The sequence below is a fragment of the Marmota marmota genome, unplaced genomic scaffold, assembly GCF_001458135.2.
Source record: "Marmota marmota marmota unplaced genomic scaffold, marMar, whole genome shotgun sequence".
NCBI lineage: Eukaryota > Metazoa > Chordata > Mammalia > Rodentia > Sciuridae > Marmota > Marmota marmota.
Window position 1 is genome coordinate 22,932,536 of NW_025999900.1, and position 21,749 is coordinate 22,954,284.

Consider the following 21,749-nt stretch of genomic DNA (forward strand, 5'->3'; position numbering starts at 1 on the left):
CAACATAGTTACCCTTCAGTACATGAATGGATAAAGAAAATGTGACATATATACACAATGGAATATTACTCAGCAATAAAAGAGAATAACCACCCCTCTTCTCTCTCTACCCCCTCTACTGACCTTCATTTCTCCCCCTTGTATTATTTTTCCCTTTCCCCTCATTTCCTCTTGTATGTTCTTTTACCTAGGTTACTTCTGCATATTTTACTCAATTCTAAATCTATATCTACAGAGGTAAGTAAGAACTTGAAACAGTAAACCCAGACCACGTGGTTCAGATATCCACCCCTTAAATTTCTGACAAACTCTTTAGGTTGGTCATCTGTGATAGAAACATTTTTCAAGCATCATTTTCCTAACCCTTTATGCCGTTTCACTATTCAAAACATTTTCAAAGACTCCATAATTTTGCTTGATCCTCATCACAATATCTGTTGTTTTCAGACAAGGAAAACAAATTGTGAGAAACCAAATGGGGCTCAGAGGCATAGCAGGAGGAGAGAAAGAACCAGAGGCCAGAATTCTTTGTACTGTAGCATGGAATGCTCTAACTGCATTTTACCTTGTATTTTGTTGCACGTGAATTATCTCTTAAAAAATGGTTTCTAAAATTTAAGAAAGTGAAGTAGCTGGAATGTCCAGATAATGTAATCACATTCTTCTATTTCATTCAGACCTGCACCCTGGTCCTTTCTTTTCACAACCTTACTCTATAATCCATAGAAAAACAGAATTGTATGGTCCTGGAAGAACTGGTCATTACGAATTTGAAAATGATGCTCTGTGTTATATGCTTTTACATTTATTTTAGGAATTAACTATTCTTATTGTATAGTGAACATGAAGATGTAATAGAGAAAAAACTGCTTTTGGATATTAACTGACCATGGAATTCATTTAATGGAGGCATCCATTTACATTTTACAGAAAATGGAATAGAATGTCAGTATAAAGAATTACCCTCTCTCCCCAGAAAGAGGCTGTCACTTCTTATAATAAAGCCTTCTAGAAACAGATATTGATTAACTTAAATACTGACATCTTTTTCAAATATCCTTGGGAGTAAGCTTTCATTGCAAAAGTGTTTTCTTTCATTCCTATTCTATGTTGAGGATATTCAGAGCATATTATTTATGATGCTGACATGCAAATAAGAATCAAAAGATTAGACTATTACATCCTTTAATAACTTGATCTTCTATTTCCATAGTTACCTCTTTTCATATGTTTCCATAAATAAAATAATGGTAGAAATCACTGTCTAAAGCTAGTGGTTGTCAACAGTATTAAGCTATGCTTTTAGTTTGCATCCTAACCAGGGATGTTTGCAGGTTATTGTGCCAAAAACAATACAGTTTTTGTGTTGAATTTTTGCCATGATATAAATTACATGTGTGGATTAGAAATGTTTTAAGAGAGAACAATTTTTCATGTGTTCAATCTTTCTTACTTAATAAACCATTTAGAGCTGTCCCTGTGGTCTTTTTACTACAGACAGCATTAAGTCAAACAAATTTTATTTTCTTCCAAGGTAATAGTCATAGAAGATTGCCTCTCAGAAATGCAAATGTTTTTTCTTTTGGTTTTTAAGATTTTCTTTGTTTTGTACATTCTGTAAAAAGTCTGAGGGTGATGCCAGACGTACTTTAGTTTATCAGAAAAAAACATAGAAATGTGTTAGTTTCATGATCGAGAGCTATATCCTTCCCTAAGGTGTGTACCGAACTGAGTGAAAAATGCACCTTTGAGTTCAAGTGGAAAACTTTAACAAAGCCATTTGTATTTTGAAAAGAAGAATCTCAATAGAATTAGATCATAGTAGGATTTAATTTATGATCATTTATTTTTCTGATTCTCTCTTAATCATTAATCTTACCAATCATCCGTTAATGGGAAGGGCAGGAGTATTAAAGTTTCATTAAGAACAATTCTCCTTTCTAGTAACCACTGGGGAGAAAACTACAAGTATATATTTTCTATAAAATTCCAGGATATGTGACAAGATTCTGTAGTAAAAAGACTATCTTTCATTGGCAGTTTGCACAGACTCCCTGGGGCATATGTGCTGGGGGAAGGGGAGGTAGAGGTGGGGGGAAGGGGTTCAGACACTTTCTTAAATAAACTTCAGTCAGAATTTTCCAGTCAGGCACCACCCAAGTGGATGGAAATGAAGTATGAATAGCTTTAGACGCTCAGTGGGTCCAGTCTATTTATGCATGGCACCATCTTACCAACCATGAGCACTGCTCTTGCCTTAATGGGGTTTATAGTCTAGTAGAGGAAGTAGACAATAAACCAATCATTAAACAGGGAGATGAAGCATCATGATTGTGTTAAATGCCATAAAGACAACTATCAAGCTGTGAAAATTGATAACCAAGGATCCTGATCTAGTCCCACGGTGGAGCAGGAAGAGGATGTAGGAAAGGCTTTCTTTCAGAAATAATGTGTAGGCTGGGGCTGAAGAAAGAGAGCCAGGCCCAGGGGAAGAGGATGAGTGTACTAGACAGAAAGAACAGGTCATGTTCTGCCCTGAAGCAGAAAGATACTAAGGAATCTTTGGAAAAGATAATAAGGTTAGCTGGTCTATGAAGAACCAGCAGGGAAGGAGGAAGTGGAGCCGCAGAGGCAGGGGGGTCGGAATATTTTAGACATAATTTTAAGGTTTACTTCCCTTAAATGATTTATCTGAGGGGGTATGTTGAACAAATATTTACATAAGTGGAACTAAACAGGCATGGGAAAGCATCATGTATAGAAGTAGAGAGGTAGACTCTCATGAAATATATTTCATTTGAAGACTTCTCCACGATCATCTCCCTACTTACATATCAAATTGTCTCAGTATGCCTTGCCTTGATTCTCAATCTTTAGAGTTCTGTTTGGGGAACCTGGTTTGTTAGTTTTCTTTGAGGAAAGTGTTTTTATTGAGGTAAGGAACAGATGAAGCATGCCAAAAAGGAAAAATTCTACTAGGTTCCCAAGGAAATGTAGAAATACTTTCCTTCATTTAGTATGATAACACTTGAAGATTTAATTAGCTCTCAGAAGGCATTATCTAACCATGTGAATATATAGGCACGTGTAATTATATAGAATATATTATACATGTAATATATATAAAACAATTGAAAACTGTTTAAATCATAAACCATTTTGACATTTTATATGCTTTATAATTTGAGTTAAGTGGCTAAGACCTTGAAAATTATTGTACATTCACAACACTTTAACAAACGGATAGCTTAGGGGGAAGAAAGGAATTTTCATGGCTATTTTCTGAATGGCTACATTTAGATGTGGAGCTTTTAAAAAGACTTTGATTTCATTCCAAAGCCCAGAGCCCTGCAAGGATAGGATCTTGGGAATACTGCACATTCCTTAAAGAATGCTTATCAATTAAACCATCTCATTTTAGTTTAGTGACCTTTTGTGGAGTGAGGAGCTAGCATTTCCCCAAATTATCTCACATGAAGAGAAAATAAACACTATAATAGATTCTTCTGATAGCTACAAAGTGGAAACAACTGTATTTTTAATTAAGCTTCAATAGCAGATATTTTCGCCAAGGACAAAACAGCATGGCACCATGACATCAGGGGAAAACATGCTTCTGTCAAATTTTATGAACAAAACAACAAAAAAGAATCAAGATTAGAGAATGAAAAGTGGATGCTGAGAGCTGACTCGACTCCTAGCTGACCTGGGCCCATTAAAACTAACAATATTTAAAATGCAAATTCCCTCTCTAAAAAGGAAAAAAGAAGAAGCAACAGCAGTTCTCTCTCACTCAAGCTGCTTCCTCACTCAGTTACCAGGAGACAACTATGATTTCAATACACCACATCATTTTCATGACCACCATGGCCAGCTGTGGGGAAAGCAATGATAAGCTGCTTTTATTTGCTTTGTGGTTGCTTCCAGGTGCTTAGCCTGTGTATTATGTACCTCCTTTGTAATTTGCCTCTGAAACCTTCATTCTTTGTTCATTACGTCTCTATAGAGGGAAACTAAAGAAACTATTAAACACCTATGTTGTGTCAGGCCCGGTATATACACAAAGATGAATGTGACATGGCACATTCCTTTAAGAGTCTTCACAGGGGCTGGAGATATAGCTCAGTTGGTAGAGTGCTTACCTCGCATGCACAGGCCCTAGGTTCAATGCCCAGCACCACAAAAAAAAAAAAAAAAGAGTCTTCACAAATACTATGGTGCTCGTCTCCACTAATTCCAATCAGATTTGAACCCAGGCAATTTGATACCAGAGTCTGTGTTGTTAATCATATTATGACTCTTCAAATATGTGGATACATGAAGCTTTGAGTATTCCCTTCTTCAGAATGTATGCACAGTTCCTCATCCATTCTTTAAGTGACATGTCCTCTAGGTGGTCCTCTCTTCCCACTAATATAGGCATCAGATTTGTCAAGGTCATTGTCAGAGCTAAACAGAATGTTACAGTTTTGAGTTGACCAACTCAGAGTACACTAGGGTCAACCTTCCTGTGATATGAACATACATCTTTCTTAATGCAGCCAAAGACTGCAAAGATTGACTGTTGGAAGACTTTTGGGGGAAAAGGATGGAGAGAAGGGGGGGAGAATGTATGTTGTTTTATGCAAAGATGTTGGTATGTATAAATCTTTATGGTCAATTAAAAACCTCAGATTATGTGAACTGCAGATTATGTGAACTGCAGGCTAGTTGCCCTCATCTTAAACATGTACAATCGCCTAAACTAAGAATTTTGTCGGGGCTGGGGTTGTGGCTCAGTGGTATGGTGCTTTCCTTCCATGCCTGAGGCACCAGGTTAAATCCTTAGCACCACATAAAAAAATAAATAGATAAAACTAAGATATTGTCCATCTACGACTAAAAAAATTTTTTTAAAAAAAGAATTTTGCATTCACTATTCTTAAATTTAATCTTTGTGGGTTCAGTCCAGTACTAAAGCTTGTGACAACAAATTTAATGTCAAGTCCTTCCTCTGTCATCCCACTTCCACTTCCCCTCCCAACCTGGGTCATCAGATCCAATGATCAGGCCTTCCCCATCTTTACCCAGGTGCATACAGCCCATCTTCAGCCTATCTGCTATATAGACACTTCTTTCACAGAACCACTTTGCTAAGCTAGATGTGAATCCCTCCAGCTATACTCTCATCCATCCTCCATTCAGTATGTTAAATTGAATATCTTACTACTCAAAATTATATGGGAGATATTTTTTCAAGTGATTCTCTGAAATTAAGGTATACAGGATGATTCAAAATAAAATGAAAACTTCAAAAATTTATTACTAGACTGTATTTTCTGCTGTTTCTTCACACATGGATACATTCCAGAGTTCATGTTTGCACTGCCTTTTGCTTTCAGTCTTGGGAAAATTAAGGACTACATTGCAAACACCTCTTCAGCTATGCTGCAAAGGGTATGGAATGAGGTAGTTTAAAATTGAATTCTGCAAAGAAATACTTTTATATACCCCATAAATCATGTGACTTCTCGTAGGACTGTCCAATTTTATGTGCTACCAACAGGAATTAAAGGATGATAATCACAAATCCAACCACTCTCAAGCAGTATGAAGACTCCTCAAAAAAAGTAGGAATGGAAATATATGTGACCCAGTTATACCCCTCCTCTATATATATCCAAAAGATCTAAAATTAGCATGCAGCCAAGTCAATGTTTATAGTAGCACAATTCACAGTAGTCAAGCTATGGAAACAGCACAGAAGCCTGTCAACAGATGAATGGATTAAAAATGTGGCCTATATATATATACAATGGAGTATTGCTTAGCTATAAAGAAGAATGAAATTATGGCATTTACTGGTAAAGGGATGGCACTGAAAAAACATCATGCTAGGTAAGCCAGACTCAGAAAGGCAAAGGTTGAATGTTAGAAGCTAGTCCAAAATAAGGGATAAGAAAGAAAGAAAGAGGGAGGGGGAGGAAATGAAAAAGTGTGGGGGAAATTTCATGAATATAGAAAAGAGATCAATGGAGGTCAGGAAGGAAATTGAGGGGAATGGAGGAGAGACAGGAAAAGGGAGGATTAGTAGAATGAATCTGACCAAACTTTTCTATGTACATATATGAATACACCACAGTGAATTTCATATATAAAAATATATATGTGTAATTCTCTAATTTAAAAAGATATATAAATTTAAAAAGTATAACTAGATTAGAGAAAAGGGAACAGGGGAAGCAGGAGGGGAGGGGAAAGGAAAGTACTATATTCAAAAGTACTACACAAACTATATTCCATGCTTCTATGATTATGTCAAAATAAACCCTAATATATATATAAATAAATGAACTAATTTAAAAAAGACGATAATTGCAAAGAACAAAGAAAATGTGATTTGGAACTAGGTGCAGTGGTGCATGCCTATAATGCCTGCAACTCCAGAGACTGAAGCAGGAGAATCGCAAGTTCGAGGACAACATCAGCAACTTAGCAAGACCCTGTCTCAGATTATGACCCTGTCCCAAAATAAAAAAAAAAGGTTCAGGATATAGCTTAGTGGTAAAAACACTCTGGAGTCAATCCCAAGTACACACACACACACACACACACACACACACACACACACAAATGTGATTTGGGCTGACATAAGATGGGAATATTCTTAAAAAATAAATTAATTAAAAAGGGGGGGGCATGGTGGCACATGCCTGTAATCCCAACGGCTCAGGAGGCTGAGGCAGGAGGATCGAAAGTTCAAAGCCAGCCTCAGGAACTTATCAAGGCCCTAAGCACCTCAGTGAAAACGTGTCTCTAATTAAATACAAAAAAAAGGTGGGGCTGGGGATGTGGCTCCATGGTTAAGTGCCTCTGGGTTCAATCCCCAGTACCCCCAAAAAACACTATATATATATTTTAATGAGGGGCCTCATTGCTGTACTACTTTGCCTTCTGCAGAGCAGCAGTCCTCCTGCCCAGTCTCCTTCACTACCCCCATTCCTCACTAACTAACATATCCTGCTCCCCCATCATCTTTGACCCCCTTCTCCTGGCATGTCTCTGTGTGGAATGTCTTCTTAAAGATGCCAGGCCCTAATCACAAAGGCCTGTGAGATGGGCAGTTGTACTCTGTTTATCAAGCTAGCAGCCAGCTGGCTAGTCACTAAGCAGGGCATCAGAGCACATGCCAGGTAAGGTAAAAGGGGAGGCATATGCCTTTTTTGATCAAGATAGTTTGCATCTGTGCTTATGCATGTTAACTCCTCAGCTGCCATTGCCTTAAGTTTCTGATGCTGTCTTTGCCTGTTGGCTATGTAGTTTGGATTCAATGGTTAAATTATTTACAAATATGAAATGTGTTGTTAACCATTTTGAGCCATACATCACACTTCTGATGACTTGGTGCCTTTTTTAAACTTTATCGTTCTTTTTAGTTATACATGACAGTAGAATCCATTTTGATATAATTATACAAGCATGGAATATATCTTATTCTAGTTGGGATCCCATTCTTGTGGATACACATGATGATGGGATTCACTGTGATGTTTTCATATATGTGCATAGGAAAATTATGTCAGATTCATTCCACTGACTTTCCTTTTCCTATTCCCCCTCCCTTTCCTCCTTTCCCTATTGTCTAATCTATTGAACTTCTATTTTTCCCCTCCCTACCCTTTATTGAGGGCTAACTTCCACATATCAGAGAAAACATTTGAACTTTGGCTTTTTGGGGACTGGCTTATTTCACTTATCATGATAGTCTCCAGATCCATTCATATACTGGCAAATGTCATAAAGTCATTCTTCTTAGTGGCTGAGTAATATTCTATTGTGTACATATACCACATTTTCTTTTCCCATTCATCTGGAAACCTAGGTTTGTTTCATAGCTTAGCTGTTGTAAATTGTGCTACTATAAACATTGATGTGGCTGTGTCACTATAGTATACTGATTTTAAATCCTTTGGATATATACTGAGGAGTGAGATAACTGGGTCAAATGGTGGCTCCATTCCTAGTGTTTTGAGAAATCTTCATACTGCTTTTCAGTGTGGTTGCACCAATTTTCAGTCCCACCAGGAATGTATGAGTATATCTTTTCCCCCACATCTTCACCAACATTTGTTGTTACTTGATTTCTTGATGATTGCCATTCTGACCGGAGTAAGATGGAACCTCAGTGTAGTTTTAATTTACATTTCTCTAATTGCTTCAGACATTGAATATTTTTTTGTATATTTGTTGACCATTTATATTTGTTCTTCTGTAAAGTGTCTATTCAGTTCTTTTGCCCATGTATTGATTGGGCTATTTGGTTTTGGGAGTTAAGTTTTTTGAGTTCTTTATATATCCTAAAAATTAATGCTTTATCAGTTTTCCAAAAGTACTATAAAGCTTCTTCACATCCAAGGAGACTGGGTGACTTTTGTTGAATTTTTAGAGGTTGTAGAATGTTACAACCTCCAATGTTTTGGGATCACTCATTAGCACTTTTGTTAAGTACTGGAGAGTTCACCTCAGTGCAGGTGGCAAAGACTTTCTCCCATTCTCTAAAGATAGACTTTTCAACAAATGGTATTTTTGGAAAACTTGAAATCTTTATATATGTAGTAGAATGAAATTTAACCCCTATCTCTCATCCTGCATAAAATTCAACTCAAAGTAGATCTAAGAACTAGGTACTAGACCAGAAACCCTGCACCTACTATAAGAAAATATAGGCCAAACACTCCAACATATTGGCTTAGGAACTGACTTTCTTAACAAGACTCCTAAAGCACAAGAAGTAAAATCAATAATCAATAAATGGGGTAACATCAAACTATAAAGCTTCTTCTTCACAGAGAAGGAGACTGGGTGACTTTTGTTGAAATTTTAGAGGTTGTAGAATGTCACAACTTCCAATATTTTGGGATCACTCATTTGCACTTTTGTTAAATACTAGAGAGTTCATAAATAAACCCTTTTGGGATTATTGATCTCCCTGAAGAGGAGCTAGTAAACATATCTTCAGCTCTGCTCTCTCACCAAGATTTCAGAAGAATAATAGAAATAGCCAGAGAATTCTAGTAAGAGAATTTGGTGTTAATTCCCAATTCTCATACTTACTATTTAGTCATTTGGCTTTGACAAGTTATACCTTCTCTCTCTCAGATTCTCGTTTGTGAAATAGAATATTAATTTTAGCCTTAAAGGGTCTGCAAGGAATTAATCCAAAAGTACCCAATGAATATTGCATTTCATATTGTATCACAGAATAAGGTAAATATGTGTAATATTCATTAATATTTCAGTATACTCAGCTCCAGGTTAGTTACAAAACAAATATTTTATGAGAAAAAAATCTGAAAATATTTAGAGAAAAAATGTGTAGAAAGAAAAATAATACATACTCATTATAAATAAATATTTTAAAGGAACTATGTTTTTACATATGGGGAAAAGATTATTGCAATAATGGTTTTTAAATCCTGATGAATTATACTGAAAATGGTGATGGTTGCTTGCCCTGGCATTTAAGCAAAGAATTGGAGTAAAATGATTTATGTCAGTTAGGAAAAATTTCCTGATTGTTGAGAGTTGGAAACAATTATGGAAGTAAGTTGGATATTTTTAATAACAATAGATTTTTCATCAACATGAATATCCTGCTATATAATTTAAATGTTATATATCCTGAATATTTGGCTTAGACTAGGTGACATTCTGAGTTCATTCCTAGGCTTTTGATACTAGAATCTTATTTTCTACCATTTAAGTCTTTTTTTGGTCTGAGTAGTGGGTCTTCTAGGATGTTGAATTAGAATACAGTCCTGAGATGCAAGTGTATGGGTCTCTAATTGCACTGATGGGTCAGCCTCAGGGAACCTCAATACCTTGGCTTTTTTCACTTCTAAATAATAGAAACTTGAGTCTCTTATCTCTCTGTGTGCATTTTAATTATATATTGTGGTATATTCACACATGCAAATAACATGCTTTGATCATAGCCACTCCCTCCCCAATATCTTTGGTTGTCTTTTGACTCATTTAAAATTATATCCTTTTTGTAAATTAGGAAATTTCCATAAGACTCAAGTACCTCATTTGCTCAGGAATGTTATAAAACTTAAATATGTAGAAAACACTTAACTCGGGGCCTATCTTATCATCATCTTCTTACTGCAGTTTAAAAAAAAAAAAACTAAGGGATAAAAGCAAAATGACTGTGAAATTCTCAAGCCAGGTAGCTAACCATTCAGCCTCATGAATCAACTTTTGATGACTTGGTGACTTGAAAATAACATGATGACCTCTGTTCACTTCCTGAATTACTAATGAATGACTAAGCTTTTAAGAGGCATAAGAGAGGCACTGTCTCACAGGACTCTGATAGATCCCATAAGTAACTTCCGTCTCCCTACTGTGTGTTTGTCCATTCAGTTTGTTCAAAGCCTACTTTGGTACTGATCATGTTGTAGAGAAATGGTTGATTATGTACTTGCCCCAAACCCCTTCTCTGGATCATTTACCTTCATATCCCTTCATAAGGTGTAGAGCCCCAATAAAAGTTTGTTGGTTGGGTAAACAACAAATGAATGATGAGTAAGAATTACTATGACATATAGACTTGGAAGTCAGAAGATCCTGGGCTCAAATCTAGGCTTCACTTCTTAACAGCAGTGGGATCTTGTACAGCTGGCATGTCCTTATTTGTAAAATAGTTTAAGTACCTAACTCTTAGAGTTTGTTATATAATATCTCTGCTTTGTATACATTTTGCATATAGCATTTTTCTTGGTAATAAGTAACGTTAATAATCATATTTATCATGATGATTTATGAAAAGTAATACAACTATCTTAGCATATATGTTTATTTTATTGTTGCTGTTTATTTTACTATTAATTTAATTGTTATTTATTGTTACCATTATTAGCAGATATGCTGGGATGACTCGCTGATAGCATTACATAATGATTAGTTAAAACTCTGTGATAGATACTGCCCAGACCAGACAACCCCATATGAATGCATTTTTATTTGGACTGACCTGGAAATAGGAGAGACTTTCAGTTCTCTTTCCTAAAAGCCCTGCCTCCACTAATGAAAGTTTTAAGATGTTTCCCAGCATATACACAGCCTCTTAGAGCCAATGATTAAGATGAATCTTAGAGCATAGATTATCATCACAAGGATCCAAAGAGGATGAATTTTAAACTTCAGTTAAACAGTGGTTCTCATACTTTGGCAACTATCCGAATAACTTGAAGAATTTGTTTAAACAGATTCTTGGTCTCCATCTCCAGATTCAGTAGGTTTGGGGTGAAACACCACTTTTTATTTCTAATAAGGACCCACATGGTGGTAATGATGGTGGCCTGGGCCCAGGATTGAGAGCCACTGAGTGGATGGATGTGGTTGAGGTAATGTGTAATGGGACTCCATAGCAGGAACGTGAGTGGAAATCTGTTCACTAAGGTGAATTGCTTGATAACTGTATGTGAAAATTGGGCTTCTTATTATCAGACTGTTTTAACCCTGCACTGGACTTTTCTTACTTTATAAACTTTTCTTACTTTATTGGTAGAGAAAATGCTCTCGTGAAGTTTTTTTTTTTAAGCTTTTACAAGCCTGATAAAATCTATAGACACTATTCCCAGAAAAGCATATACACATACACAGAAGCACTGCTTATAATTTTGAGAAGTTCTTGAACATCTCCCCACCAGCCCACCCATGGACTCATACCAGGCAACAAAATGCCTTGAGGCAAAGTCTTGGGTTCCCTTGATTGTGACGAACATTCTCTTCCTATATTTAACTTTTACAAATTTGTTTGTAAAATATGAATAATAATAATAGTTATTAGCTCAAAGGTTGTAAAGATTTACTGGCCTAAGGCATACATAATTGTCCTTAGCAGGTCTGGCACAGAAAACATACTTAAACATTTAATGTTATTAAAATTGTTACCTTTTCTATGGCAGAATAAAGGATGTAGCTAACCTGAAGTGAGAGGATGGTAGGAAGGAAAAGGTCAAGTAGGAAGGCTGGGAACATAGTGTCCTAGGTTCAGCAGTGTCATCACTAGGTCTGTCACAGGCCTGTGAATGATGCAGATCTCAATGTCTGCCTGATTAGGCAGCAGTTATCAAGGACAGCCAGGATAGCAGCTGCCAAAGGAGGCGCTCCTCCCTAGCCACAGGGTCCTTCCCGGGATGGTAAAGAATGGTACAGTATGCAGGAGGTCCTCCCTGTGGTGACTTTCTGGCCACAGCCACTAGTGGAGCCTCTTTCTTTCCATGTGGACTCCTCAAATTTTGTTCCCTGCCACCAATCTTCTCCAAGATGATGATGTTTCTCCTCCAGGACTTCCCTCTTCATAATCAAGATCTTAATTTGAAACCAAAATACTAAATACTACCCTTTTCTCTCTGTAATCCAGCTACGACAGTGCTCATTCTTTCAGAAGTGGATTCCTCTGCCTACTAAGCAAAGAGTAATATTTCTGAGTCTCACTCTATTTCCAGTTGTATATTTTTGCTAAAATCTGGTCTGAGCCTGACATGCCATGCTGTTAGCTGAGAGTCAGTGGGCAATGGAGCGTGGCTCTGTGGCCTGAGAGTCACAATTTATCCACTCTGAACTATTATACTTTCCAAATGCCAATGCCTTGTCCTGCTCTCATATTGATGCTTCCTGATGGAAAGATGGAAATGAAGAGTGCTAATAGGTACATTTCCTGGCAAGAAGATGAAGAATCTTGAGAAAGAATCATCAATGATTAATGTTTGTATAACAGTAAAATAAGTAGGTGCATTGATAGTCATTTGGCAGTTATTTATTTAGCACCTACTATGTACGCCACAAAATAGAAAATGCAAAGAAATGTAACACGAGCTCTTGTTTTGTGTGGGCTCATAATCCAGCAAGAGAGATAGATACATGCAAAATAAACAAAACACAAAATGAACCATACCAAGGGTTATGGAGTTAAGACAGTGTCTCAGGCCAGAGGAAAGGAAAAAATTAACTCTGCTATAGGTATCCATAAGTTTCTTGGGCAAGGGAGATTTAAGCTTGATCTTAAAGGAGAAATGAGATTGCCCTTACTGAATACGATAAAGAAGGACATTCTCAGCTGTGGAGTAATTTGAAGAAAGGCCAAAAATTGGGAATGTGGAAATGTGCTTGGTATATTTGGGTCAGTATGAATTAACCAGTGTGACTATAATATGGACTGGGTGTAGGAATGTAGCACTTGAGGCTAGTAAGACAAGTTGAAAGAGTATCGTGTGAAGGAAACTGAAAGAGTGCTTTGTCATTAGTTTCGATGCATCAGGGAAGTATTGAAGATCTTTGAGTAGGAAGATAACAAAAGCAAATCTCTTAACAAAAAAAAAGCCCCAGTGTCTTTGTGAAAACTAGACCATAGGTCAGGAAGGAAGCAAGACCTGGTGAAGCCAGAGAGGTGAAGTGGCTGGGAGAGAACAGAGAAGGAGGCATTTGAGAGACTAAATTTCACTACATGGTTCATGACCCCATGTAGTGAAGATAGAAGAGGGGAGTGGAGGGGGCCCTCTTTGGCTCACCCAGTCCCAGCTGGGATTACGTCATAAAGCAAACTGTGGGGTCAGGGGAAGAAATTGATCAGAGTTCAGAAGCCAGGTGGTGAGGAATACTCTCAGACATTCCAAAAGAACTTTTTCACCCTGGAAAGCCCACAAGGCAGCAAGCAGCCATCTACTTTGCATAGAACACCAAAATCACTGGCTCCCAGAACTGGAGTCTGACAGCTTTTAAAACCACTTTCAGGTGCTTTTCCAAGAGATTCTGATCTGAGAAGCTACGCTGGGTCAAGATAGGGGCCCGGCATCTGTATTTGTAAAGCTGCCAGGTGATTCTGATGCATAGCTGGATTTGGAATCTACTGTGGGACATTACCATTATGGTAAGGAATGTACAGAAAATGTAGGGTTGACACTCACTTTGGCCAGTGAACACTGCTGGCTTGGAAACCTTAGGTTTTGGTCTCTAAGAAAATGTAGGGTTGACACTCACTTTGGCCAGTGAACACTGCTGGCTTGGAAACCTTAGGTTTTGGTCTCTAATAGTGCCTCAAGCAGTGATCTTGCAATGTCTTAGCTTACACTCCATTCCTATCCCTGGTCCTCAGCAAATACATCAGGAGATGGGAGAGGTTGAATGCTTGATGATGTCAGCTAAACTTCTCAGAAGAATAACGTGCATATGGTCATCATTTTCAATCTTTTGCTCAATAGAAAAAGAAAGAGAACTTGGTTGTGTCACAGGGACACCATGAGGGCATATTTTTACAGGATGCTTTGCAACTAGAAAACAAGCTATGTCATAATACTATCCATTTTCTGCTAGGCTTGTACAACATTCATAGCATATTTCCCCTCTTATCACTCTTATTTCTCAGAAAATGACACTACCCAGGTGAGGTAGGTGTTAAAAACTTCCCTCTATACATAGGCTCTGCGGGATTCAGTGACTCATCCAAATTGAGACAACTTGAGCTGGTGCTGAATTTGCCGTCCTCCAGAGCTCCGGTTCTGCTTCTATGCCATAATAGAGAAGGGCAACATAAAGGCATTTTTCTCTCCTTGTAAAAGAGAAAAAATGGGGGAGGGGGAATTATTTAAACACACCTCACTCTTACTGCAATCACTGCATTGTTTTTCCTGTAGAAACACCCTGTTGGTTTTTAAATCCCTTTAAACCTCCCGGCACCTGTATGGCCTAGATCCAAGAATTATTACTGAATCCCTTGCTTTTTATATTCAGCCTCATAGGAGTTTTTGTGATGGTAACTAGCTCCTGGTTCAGTTGAGAATTTCAGAGCCTCCAGGAGTTTTCTTCTTCCATAGAAGCTAGAAACCTGCAGTGCTCAGACCTGAATTTATTTCCTTCCTCCCTCTCTTTCTGTTTCTTTCTTTCTTTCACAGGGTATGCTTCTCTCGCTTAGTTTTGCCATATAAAATAATGTCATGGCACAACCTGTATTGTTCTCTGTGATGATGCTTCTGAAATATTCACCAAAAGAGAGGGGGGGGAGAAGGATAAGATGGGAGTCAGAGTCAGCAGCTGATGATATGTGCCATGACTTCTCTTCATGGCAAGAACTGAGGCTGCAAACATAATGAGAACTTCCCAACAAATTCATTATAACAAAGCACAATGTGAGCTCACTGGGCACAAAAATAGGCTGAAGGAAAGTGACTCCCACATAAGACCTAATTAAATACTTTGATGTCAGAGAGCAGAGCAGGGAGGGGTGGAAAATCAAATCAGACCAACGTGAAGAGCCTAAATTCAAATGGAAAAAGGAAATATTTCTCTCTCTCCCTCCCTGCACCCCCTCCCCACAGCTCTCCTTTTCTTCTTTTGCCATGAAGAAGAATAAGATTCAGGAACAATGGGTTATAAATTCTTCAGCCAATTAGTCCAGTGCCTTACTACTGTTTATAATGCACAGAATGTCACAGGCTGTTTTGCAGCCGCCCCAAGTTGGTTTGTTAATAACAGGAAGCTAGCACTTCTCAGTACAGTGGATCAGCTACACGTGAAAATAAATGCAAAAAACCTGGAGGGGAATAGCAGCAGACTGAGAGTAGCCTTGATTTAATTTAACATTTGGGGGTCCACACACAAATGAGCATTTTAGTAGGCTTCATGGTGGAAGTTGCTGTCATTTGTAAAATATTCTGGCCAATTAGCTAATAGTGTGCTTGGATTTCTCCTGTTTTGATACAGTAATACTAAGTACATTGTGAAGCCCAATTATACAAATCATCCCCATATGCCATACCAGTCTTTCTTTATGAACTGTGTTTATAAATCCTGTGTGAGGAAATGTGTACTTCAGCAATTTAGACCATGTGTAAAAACATAGCCAATGGGATTGTCAAGAAAACAAGTTCCAGCCTAGGAAATCCTAATGCGTTCCGCTGGAGTAACAGGAGGGTGCCAGGGAGTGCAGTGCTCTGCTTAAATACATATTGCATTATAGTGTTTAACCAATGTAGGGGCTTCCACTTCCCTTTCTGTTATTTTTTTTTTCTTTTTTTCTTTCAGGATCCAACCTTGGAATTTTTGAGAAAATTTGGGATTGGTCTTCTTTCTGGGACAATAGCCTCAGTCATTAACATCCCTTTTGATGTTGCCAAAAGTAGGATTCAAGGACCTCAGCCAGTTCCTGGAGAGATCAAGTACAGAACCTGTTTTAAAACAATGGCAACAGTCTATCAGGAAGAAGGGTAACACATTCTTACTTTAATAAGTGTGCAAGGTCCAAGTATTGTTAAAACCATATTGTACTTCTATTTTGGTGGGAGTCAGTTAGACTCCTAGATTGGGTGTGTGTTGAAGGAGTTCTGTGGACTATATGACAAACTTTGCAAATCCACACAATAACAAGATGCTGGCAAAAATGTTCTTATACCATCCAGTTTGTGCCATGAAATAAACTTCTTGTCAGTTAGCATAATATGCTATTGTGTGTTACATGTCTTATTAGTATATGGGTAGAAGAATTATTGTCTTCTGACTAAATCTAATAAAAATGTCACCTAATTATATTCTCCTGGGAGAAGTAAATATGAGAATTCTGTAAAATTAGATTTTTTTGTATTTTAAATGTGCCTTTTCTGATTTTTTTAAAAATTTTACTATCTCTTCACCCTTCCTTACCAATTACTGATTCTCAAATAAACAAGTGATACTTTATTATTTTGTTCTAAACTGCATCATATTTCCTAATGTGAAGACTGAGTTTGTGGTCTTTTAAATTCGATTACAAAAGTCATCTTGGCCATATACACAGCTGCCTTGAAAGCAAGACCTGTCTTGAAAGCAAAAACCATTTTGCTGATGAAAGTCATGTTTCTGATTGGACAAGACCAGCATAGCCTGGGTAATAAAGAATTGATTAACTCTTTCCCCTCATCCAAATTGCAGTAAGGAATGCTAAGCCAGATACTGTCAGGTTTGGGGTGGTTCAATTTCAAATAGTTTCTTTTTAAATGCTGGGCCAGCATCTCAATAAAGCTGACATCTAACTCCATTTATTTTTGGAATGAGAATTTTGCTTTTTCCTCTCTGGTTCTAGGATTTTAGCCTTGTACAAAGGACTGCTTCCCAAAATTATGAGACTTGGACCAGGTAATGATGCTTTTATTATTTATATTCTCCCTTCCTTATTGTTCTAGTGTTTCCTCTCTTGTTATTTGTGTCTATCAGCAACATAGTAAAAATTTACCACACTGTGAGAGGGGAAACTGTGAGGATATAAAGTTGTCTATGAGTAGTCAGGAGACTAAAGGCATCTATCAGAAATGTTCTACCTTTGTTTAGAAAGTACTATTTATGGGCCTATTGGAAGCTGATGGGAAACAAAGCCCAACTTAAGTCAATGGGAAAGGATCCACAGTCTGTTGAGTTCAAGTGAGTGCTAACATGCACCTTGGCTTCTGGTTAAAGTGGTCACTGGGTGAGTGACCAGTCAGATAAAACTCTTCCTGTGCTCCCAGCTCAGTCTTGCTCCTGCCTCAACTTGATTTCAAAAGGAGAAAAGGATGAGGAATCACCTCCATGAACAGCAAAAGTCACTTATATTCAGGGTCACCTCTGGGGAGTGGTGACACTCCTGCTGGCCTCTGTCAGCTTGACAGTGACAACTGCTGGCTCAAGCCTTACCTGAGTATGCCAGCCCACAAAAAGCTGACTGCCATCCCCACAGGGAAAGTCAGCTGTCTCTATGTAAATAGATAAGAAAATCACTGTGGCAGACTCAACCGCCTGAACAAATGGTCTTGGATTATAAGCAATCTTGTGAATAAGTACAGAAGTATGCTCTAGACCAAAAGTATGTTCTTTTTTTTTTTTTTAAATTCTAACCAGGCATGTGCCCCTACTTAGACTTCCTGGTAATCTCTCCTCTCTCTTTTTGCCATTCCTCATTTTAATACTACCATCCTCCTCCCATCCTGCACTCAAACACAAGCACATTTACCTTTTGATCTTAACCCAATAAACTAGCAATTCTTCCATCCTAAGATAAAGAACATCCATCTGTAAATTGAAGTTAAGAAAGCAGTACATAACTTTCATGTATTCTATTTATCCCAACTTTTGTAGATATTAAGAACCGATTCTGTTTTGCATTTGAGATTGGGACCTGCCTTCTGTTAATCATGTGTTAAAAGAAACTCACTAATGAAAAATGTTGGGAATTTTGTGAATTTTTGCAAGTAGTATAGGTAGTGTTTTTCCTTTACCACACAGTAAAAACCTGCTGGTAGATCTAATATTAGAGAAAAATTGCAGGACCAGCCCTGAATCAGCTTTCTCAGAAAAGGATGGACCTAAAAAGGGTGGTAAACCAGGGAGAGTTTAGCTAAAATGGTAATTGACTAGAACCTTAATCCCAAACTGTTAAATAATCTGCCCCCAACTTTTGTTAGAGGCTTGCAAATGTTTGATTGGGCTTTAAATGCTTTGCATGAGGGGTTCTGAGTTGCTGTGGCGTTAAACCCCATGAAAAGGGTTGCCATGAATTTACTGTCCAGTTTAAACAAAATTGTAAATAACTTCAGGGACCTAGCCTCTACTTCATTTCAAACGTGCAAATTCCTTCTTCAAAGAGAAGTAAGGTAAGACTTTCAAGTTAAGACCAACCAAGATTTAAAAAAAAAAAAAAAGGAGACAGCAGAAAAGAATGATGAACCTGAAATTTTCAGCCTTCAGTCAGCAGAAGCATCGCATCTTGTTTCCAATAGCCTTAACAGCTCTATGTGCCTAATAATCAGGTATTTCCCAAAAAAGAATCTTGAAGTTTGTGGTTTAAATTCCAAATCTTCTCATGAAGCTGAAAACTAACCCAATTCTGTATGTTCTTACCTTACATTGTGAACAGTTGATAAGAGTAAACACAGTAATCACATATGCATTTGTGGTTCATTTTCTTTTGTTTGCTGAGTTCCCAGAGGGTGACAGCAGCTGTAAGGGGCCTAATAGAGTATCTTCATGGGTTAAAAATGAAAATTACAAACAGATAATCATCTTTGGTATATGGTTTCACAAACATGTGCAGCATGTAGATAAAAAAAAGAAGCATATGGAAGTGTACACAAATAAGATCAAAATCGAGTTTCATTTCTTTCTGTCAGGAGTCAATCTTCTCTTGAGATAGCTGAGTCTTCTCAAAGTTGTGCTCAGTATACTAGTCCATATTTTGATCTTGTAATATTTTTCCTACCATTAGACACGAAAGGATTGTCCTAAAGTAGAGGATACATACTATTTCTGCATCAGATAGAACACAAAATGATTCACATGCAATTGCTTCTCCCAGTATTGAACTTGCTTTCCTGAATCATATTCCTGTTGCTTTGTTACACAGAAAACCTCTCCTCTTTTCATACAACTCTTTTCTCCCAAGACAAATCGTGGTCTCATGCCACTCAACTCACCTACCAAATTTTCAAGTTCAAATCTATATACATCTTAGGTAGATAAATGAAATGATGGTTAGCTTCCAACCTCCTTTTTTTTCACAACTTTTACAAGTACAGATTTTAAAAAGCATTCAGAAGATATTTTTTCACATTACAATCCACTTTGAAAGCCATCCGAAATAAATAGACTCATCTGTCAAACACCATCTTAGAGATTTCCTAAGACAATGCCGATTATGGACTGAAAAAGATAAATTCCTGTGCCTACGTATGAAGAAGCTAAAGGTTTCTGTTCACAGGAAAGCCGCATGCCCTTACATGACTAAATATGTCTATATTTATTTACTTTTAAAAATTAAAAGTGCCTGAAAAAAGAATCTGATGAGAAATGATGAAAGTTGCAGAAACTCATGAGGAAAAAATGTATTTGGATACTCAAGATGGTCTTGATTTTACCCTGAGAATTTTCCACAATAGTTTTGTATCTATGTATTGGAGCTCCAGAACTGGTAGTTCCAAACAGCCCCTGCCTGATGGGCTGCCTGGGACTTCATGGATTCCGAAACCCCAGGGGAACAGTGCTGTTTCACAGAATTTGTGACAAACAAACAGTTCTTTTTTTTTCTAGGTGGTGCAGTGATGCTGCTGGTTTATGAATACACCTATTCATGGCTGCAAGAGAACTGGTGACTGCCTCCCAAGCATTTTCCCCTTGAGATAATGGGTATTTGCTCTGCAATCCCATGAAGAGGAAAGACTACGGATCAGCTAAACTAGGCATACGATTATGAAGGGGAAAACAGCTTGTTCAAGAACAAAGCCTATTTTGAGACGTTAGAAATTATCTTTAGGCAACTTGAAATGATAGTTTGGGTCATATACATAAAGCTGTGAAAAAATAGTATGAAACAATGAGATATATAAGTTGACTATTAAAATTGCATAGGAATCAGTTATGTTTTATAAAAGCAAAATGAGTTTCATCACTTATGTTCCTCTTATACTACTTCATAATGAAAATTCATTATAATGATAATTGTTTTTCCTAAGAGGCCTAGAAATGCTTAAGTTCTTGAAAGTAAATTCTTCTGTGGCTATTTTGAGAAAAACTGGGTGAAAAAAATAGTTAAAGTTTTTATAAGAAGTTAACTTTTTCCACTAGTAATATTTAAAGAACAGAAGGAGAATATTTTCAAAGTGCATTAAAATGGCTTTTTAAGAATGTTTAATTTCATGAATGTTATTAAAATGTAAATCTGTTCTCTAGTTCTAGTTTCCTAAATCTACTTTATATTTTACATGATTGATTAAGTAGATATATTTTAAGTCATGCTATCTGATGTATTTTACTACTAATGGAATACATGAAATTAAACTACTTTGAAGACAAGTTTTGTCGCTGAAATATTAATGTTAGTCACAAATTGGAAGCACTCCTTGGGCCAATTTGTGCTCTCTGTAACTGCATCCAAATATCCTCGTACAGAACTCCTACCTATGTCATTCTTAAGAACAATGTAAAGCAGGATGTAGGGGCATACACCTGTAATCCCAGTGACTTGGGAAGTTGAGCAGGAGGATCCCAACTTTGAGGCCTGCCTCAACAACCTTGTCTCAAGATAAAAAGCAAAAAGAACTGGGGATGTAGCTCAGTGGTAGAGCAACCCTGGCTTCAATCTGAAGTACTGGGTGGAGGGGAAAAAAGAATGTAGAGGTCGAGTGTGTGGCTCAGTGATAAAGCACTTGCCTAGCATGCACCCATGTACCAGATCCTGGGTTCTATCCCTAGCACAGGAAAAAAAAAAAAGTGTAGAGTAAAACTACATTTCTAGGTAGTTAGTTTTAAGTGACAGCTTCAGGTGTAAAGTTTATTGTCTATAATACTAAAATATGTATGAAAGAAAAAATATTTCAAAATAGAAGTACATTCTTAGCATTTCCAAGCATTCTTGTACTAACATGCACTCTAAAAAATAGCTCTTTGGTCTTGATATAACCAAAGTTGATTTTATATCTTCATCCTGAAATGATGCTACTTCAGTAATGAGTCAACAAAAATATCTGCATGTTCTAGATGAAACCCATTATGAACTACTACTATGGGATATTTCTACTAAGTCACTCTTCTACCAAAGCGTTCTGAAAATAAAAAGTAAAGATAGCATAGTAATTATTAGTTTTTATTAATTTAGAGCATTTGAAGTATAAAAATAAAAGGCTTTTTAACATACTGTATATACACACACAGCCTTCTGTTGTACATCCTTTCCAAGGTGATTTTTTAAATTTATATTTCAGCCC

The 21,749-nt window shown here is 37.2% G+C and overlaps 1 protein-coding gene across 7 annotated transcripts in view; it reads left to right on the top strand.

Moving 5' to 3' along the window:
• Slc25a21 (solute carrier family 25 member 21) overlaps positions 1-20,838 on the top strand; it is a 487,747-nt gene extending 466,909 nt beyond the window's left edge. For all 7 annotated transcript variants that reach the window (XM_048798671.1, XM_048798670.1, XM_048798673.1 and 4 more), the window contains 3 exons: positions 16,069-16,250; positions 17,102-17,154; positions 20,077-20,838. In XM_048798671.1, coding sequence (XP_048654628.1) covers positions 16,069-16,250; positions 17,102-17,154; positions 20,077-20,138 — 297 coding nt within the window. In that variant the 3' untranslated portion in view covers positions 20,139-20,838. The remainder of the gene's footprint in view (positions 1-16,068; positions 16,251-17,101; positions 17,155-20,076) is intronic.
• The last annotated feature ends 911 nt before the right edge of the window (positions 20,839-21,749 follow it).